Genomic DNA, 6,000 nt, shown 5'->3' with positions numbered 1-6,000 from the left:
ATATGTAGAACACAGAGCAGGTCCAATAACAGAGTCATCCTGCTCACAAACAGCACTTTGGTTTCATGAGCTCACTTCCTGCAGTGATCCTCAGCTTCTCTCCAAAGGAGCCGTAACATGTGGGCTCCTCACCATGATGATGATCCAAACACACTGAGTTCCTTCATCATCATGTACTTATTAAATAATGTGATGGTTTTGGTGTTTTTAAAGACTTTGAGCCTCTAAACTAACTGGTTTGGACTTTAGGGCCAAAGCTCCAACATTAGAAAGCCGTCAGTGTGATGCTTCCAGTACAACAGCACCTCTGAGTGTGTGTGTTTACCTCTCAGACTAACTCCACCCTGACATCAAGAAGATGGAGGAAGAGGACGGAGCAGCATCTGCAGCATCCAGCTGTGTGTCTGTGAGGAGTGACGGGGTTACACAAACACCTCCACCTTACAGTCATGGACCTGCAGCAACAATGTAAGAACACTCCTAACTTTATTAGTCATTTCAACATAACCATGGCAGAATCATTGATCTGTGATTGGTTCAAACTGATCTGAGTTTGATTTTTATTGACTTGTTTTCTTGCTGAGATCTGAACTCTGTAAGTTTAAGTGAAGTCAGTGCAGCAGAATCAGAGAGAAGAGCTGAGAACAAACTGAGTTCATTCAGAGACAGAAAGACTGGCTGATGATTGGCTGACCTGTCAGCCTTATGAAGCAGCCACAATATCACAGAGGGATCAGCTGATCATATGGCTGTCAGAGAGAACTGATCAGTTATTGATGTTTGTGTTTGCAGAGGTCAGAGGTCACAGTCTCCGGCATCCAGCTGTGTGTCTGTGAGGAGTGACTGGTCCAAAGACAGACCTCCACAATTTCATAATGAACCTGCACGGACAATGTAAGAAAACTGAACTTTAAAACTGTAAATTATTTCCCAGTTACATTAGAATTTGTGCGAATTTGTTTTATGTGTTAGAATTTAGGCTACAATGTATAGATCTTTTTAAAGTGACAAACGTTATTCATTTGCCCTACTTCACTCTGAATGCGTCTGCAGCTGCAGGCCGTTCTCACTCCTGAGGCATAATATAGTGATGATTTGTCAAGACCCGAACGTGATGCTTCATGCTGGGTTATGGATGAAATCCAGCAGAATGATGCTCCCGCGGCAATACACATTCCAGCCATGTATTCCAGCCCTAACCATAACCTTATCCGTAATTTTGACCAGCACTTTAATGACGTTAGATAGTGTTTTCCAAAGCGATTTTAGTGAAACGAACGTGCATGTGTAGATTCATTCTACACAGTTCTCATGTTTCCTCATTTTTCTGATCTCGTAATATAGGGACGTGTTGGGCGCCTGGAAGCGTAATATAATGACAACTTGTCACTTAGTGTAGAATTTTACGAGAATGGGTTGGCCTTTGATCAGTCACCTAGAAAATCTGTAATCTAATCTAAGAGAACTAGGAAACTATCACGTTATCTGTAGCAGCTGCAATGAGTGTGTTGAGAACTGCTTAAAAGAATTTCATCAGAGAATTTATGAGAGACTGATGGGATATGATCAGAAATGTATTTGTGTTTGCAGAGGTCAGAGGTCACAGTCTCCAACATCCAGTTGTATATCTATGAAGAGTGACTGGTCCAAAGACAGACCTCCACAATTCAGTAATGAACCTGGACCAACAATGTAAGAAAACTCAGTGTCAGTGTTTAAATGTTGTTTATGAATAAGGTATTCTATAACTGACATAAATTATTTGTAAACAGTCATTGCTCTTAAAATTGGAATAATTGCTTCTTTTTTTGCATAACTTCTACTATTGCACAGTTGTTAGTGAATGTCCCTGAGGATGTGGGTTTCAACGTTCTGGTTCTTAGACAATATGTGTTTACCTTCTTCTGACAGAGATGCCTTACTCAGCCGACCCCAACTCCAAGCACACCATCTTCTTGGCATGAATCCAGTTTGTAAATAGAGTGTTTGTTCATGACAGTACATCTGTTTCCATGAAACACGGCTGTAGCCCAGTTTCAACTGCATCTTAACCTCGCACATCTAAATGTGAATCCAAAGTCTTCTTCTGTGCAGAAGCAACATTGCAGCTGCAAAGGCAGAAGCTACTGCTTGCAGTAGCTTGTATAGAAGTAGCTCCACCCACCCGTCAGTGCCTGGTAGCAGGGACAAGCTTGATGGGTCTGCCTAACACAAACCCGCCGCTGGAACGAGAGAATTCAAATACAACAGCAAAAAGCTTTGAACACCAAGTATGGAACGCCAGGACTGCCATAATGAATTAATTAAATACACCATTAAATAATTAATTAAATGTGGCAATAATTAATTAAAATTGGAATTAATTAATTAAATAAATAGTTATGATATATGTAATTAATTATTGACACATTTAATTAATTAATTATTGACATATTTAATTAATTATTTATGTATTTCACATTTTAATTAATTATTGACACATTTAATTAATTATTGACACATTTAATTAATTATTTAATGATATATTTATTTATTTCATTTTGGCAGTCCTGGCGCCTGGCTCTCATCATGAAATAATTTTATCTGTCAGCCTCACCCATCAAACTCAGGGGGCGGGGCTAACGCTGATCGAGTCAAAACCATTGCTTTGGCCTGGTGGCCATTGTTTCTAGCACACAACAACCGGCATGTGGAAGCTAACAGAACTGAGCTTTGAAAAACCCTGTTTGTGTGTTACCAAATACCGTTTTAATATTTTTTTAGAGGAGAATGTAGTGGTTTAATCTTCATGTGTCTGGTCGGTTTGTCAAGATACAGCCTCTTTGCAAAAGTGTTTCGATGATTTCGGAGATGTCTGCCCAGTCTCACGGCAAAGCGTGGGATAGACCCGCTCGCCTCGCAAGCAATCCCACCGACAAAGCGCAGGCCCCGGTACACAGCTGTAGTAACCCCCGCTGACTTCTTTTACTGAGGTTATATTTATCGATGTTTTATTTCCTAATGTTCTTATGTGTCCTACGTGTTTCAGTCGCCAATTCTGAATTATAACTAACATTAAAAACATGTTTAAGGAGGAGAGAGAGCAAATAAATCTGTTTAACATCTGATCTTTGGGTTTTTGTTCAGTAATCAGCGTGACCTGTGTATAAACACATAAAAGAGATAACGTTGGTGTTTCCGTCATGTAGTAACTGCTGGCTTTAACTGTACAAAGGTTGTTCGACACTATGAAACACATACAGACTTCATGATGTTCGGCTAATATTTTTATTGTGAATATTAATCATGCTGACCTCGCTCTGTACACCACGCAGCGAGGTCAGCATGTCCACGATATCCACGATATCCTCAGCTCCATGAGTTAACACAAAGTTTCCCAGCTGACTATCTAACTGCCAACTATTCCAGAGACGTGAAAATATACAGCATAAAGAAAAGTGTAAGAGACTCAGCAGCAGATTAGAATAACAGTTATACATTTAATAAATCACCAAATGAATCCAAGAAACGAGCAAACCTGTTCCGACAATTTGAATTTGTATTCCCTCAGCTGCAGACTCGCTGCTGTTTAAATGTTTGAAAAGGAAGATTAGATATAAACAAACGTCAAACATAGACTCAGTCTGCCTTCACATTTGATATGAGGCCAGCACGTATAGTGGCCTCAGCAGGCTATTACTGAAATACACGTGCTATATCATAAACTATGATATAAACAGGGAGGTCCTATTAACATGTTTAGTTTTAAAGGACACCTTCCTGCCTTTAGTCTCATTCATGAGCAGTATTCGTTTTCTTCTAACATCCAGAAGTCTGCACAATGTGTTTCATAGTTTGTAACAAGCCTTTGACAGGTAAACATAACATGACCGAAAAAGCAAAAAAAAAAAGAGAGAGAGAGAGAGAGTGTTGACATAAGAAGAGAAAATGCTCTCAATTATGGAGACAGGCAAATGGTTCATTTATGTTTGATGTGTGTTTATTCCTCCCTAAATATCGTCGGTGAAGTTCGCCATGCATGTCAGATTTTCCTGCGCATTTTTATACCTCTGCCAACAGAGAGAAAAAAAATCCCATTCTAACAGACAGCTGGTGCTTAGAATACAGTTGAATAACTATTAAAAAACAGATGATATTTAGATGATAGTTCAGTCTAACACATGTGCCAGTGAACCATTAAACGTCTGTGAAACTATGCAGTTATGAAACGTAACTTTAACCTCAGCCAAACCGATTTGCTCAGTTGTAAATAAAACAGCGAAGTAAACGTGACCCGACAGACAGAACCTGAGTGAATGAAGTCCAGCGTTTAACCACTGAGAGCTAAAACTCAGCTGAGGTTTCAAAGCTGTGTGCCGGTGATTGGACATCAGCCGCTGATAAAGCTGTTCGCCTATAAAGTGCTCTGTAAGGAAACGAGCTCCAGCAGCTCTGCGCTCGGGGAAAACACTATATTTACTTATCTTGTGCAGAAAAATGCGCTGACATTGCGTTATATCGAGCACCGGCTGCCCAGTTAAACTGTGACTATCACCAGGTAACTAGGCGTGTTTCTTGAATTAGCAGCAGGTGTTAAACAGCTGACAGGTGAGGAGGAGGATGCATGCAGGTAAACTGAGGGTCTGCTGAGCTGATCGCTGGTTTCGTGAGAAAAATGTCAGCTCGTTCTTTATGTTACAGAAGCACAGAGACACAAGACCAGGCGGAAAGAGACGATCGTTCGGTGAAAATGAGAATCTGCGAATGCAACATGTGGAACACGGAGAGTGGAATATGTAAACAAACCGGTTAACGTAACCCCCTCGGTGCGCTCTGCATGCTAACTGTTAGCAGAGCTAGTGAAATCTCTGAAAACATCTGAGCACTTTTGCAAACATGTTCTATGTTGACAACCTGACCAGACATACGTCGCGACACTCGCGGCTAAAACACTGTTAAAAGTGTAGCTGGTGACAGAAAAACGGGTATTTTAAAACTACACCACCACCATTGCTGCTTGTGATTTGATCTGCATTCTGGGATAACTGGCTGCCCCAAGTCTACACAAGCAATCGATTATCTAGGATCGACCTGTTTTGACTTACTTTGCACGGCAACCAATCAAATGTTAGAGAAGCTGCATGGGCAGCGTTAACCCCGCCCCCTGAGTTTGATGGGTGAGGCTGACAGATAAAATTATTTCATGACGAGAGCCAGGCGCCAAGACTGCCAAAATGAAATAAATAAATATATCATTAAATAATTAATTAAATGTGTCAATAATTAATTAAAATGTGAAATACATAAATAATTAATTAAATGTGTCAATAATTAATTAAAATGTGAAATACATAAATAATTAATTAAATGTGTCAATAATTAATTAATTAAATGTGTCATAACTATTTATTTAATTAATTAATTCCAATTTTAATTAATTATTGACACATTTAATTAATTATTTAATGGTGTATTTAATTAATTCATTATGGCAGTCCTGGCGTTCCATACCAAGTAGTCAAAGTTCTTTATGCATGAGGGAGACCCGACCGGAGCCGAGTGTCGTTCAGCCCACTTGACCTCCGTCAGACTCTCGTCCGCTCCCTCGTAACACTGCTCTTTTATTGAGGTTACATGAATATGCATAGGTTCATTAACATAGGTACACATGTGAACAAAGAGTACCGTCTGTGTGTGTGTGTGTGGGGGGGGTTTCAAGATGTGACCCCATAAACGACTTCCCTAATCCTGCTGGTCTGGAAGTCCAGCAGTCCATCTAAACAGAAGGCACTTATACTAATACAGATATACGTGTGTTTGCCATTCCATGTATCAGCAAGAGAAGATATAACCTCTCTCATGACCTTAAGCTGTGTGAATGCCAGAACACTCTGGAATGCACACACAGTCTTTGCAGACTACTAAGGATCAGACCTCTATCAATATGACATTGATTATAAACTCTAAGCATATATGAGTAAATATTTCTAAGCATAAATGACAATCAACCATATAAACCTG

The 6,000-nt window shown here is 39.8% G+C and overlaps 1 protein-coding gene across 1 annotated transcript in view; it reads left to right on the top strand.

The window, feature by feature from the left end:
* Positions 1–233: 233 nt before the first annotated feature.
* The window catches only part of LOC146626036 (NACHT, LRR and PYD domains-containing protein 12-like), a 37,110-nt gene continuing 31,343 nt past the window's right edge, over positions 234–6,000 (top strand). The window contains exons 1-3 of the mRNA XM_085363144.1: positions 234–468; positions 793–894; positions 1,591–1,692. Coding sequence (XP_085219270.1) covers positions 359–468; positions 793–894; positions 1,591–1,692 — 314 coding nt within the window. The 5' untranslated portion in view covers positions 234–358. The remainder of the gene's footprint in view (positions 469–792; positions 895–1,590; positions 1,693–6,000) is intronic.

Source organism: Diplotaxodon limnothrissa, linkage group LG9 (genome assembly GCF_057381915.1).
Source record: "Diplotaxodon limnothrissa isolate DT_005_m linkage group LG9, D_limnothrissa_male_GT1.1, whole genome shotgun sequence".
In the NCBI taxonomy this organism is placed as follows: domain Eukaryota; kingdom Metazoa; phylum Chordata; class Actinopteri; order Cichliformes; family Cichlidae; genus Diplotaxodon; species Diplotaxodon limnothrissa.
The sequence above is the reverse complement of the archived record's forward strand: the minus strand, read 5'-3'. Positions and strand labels throughout refer to the sequence as shown.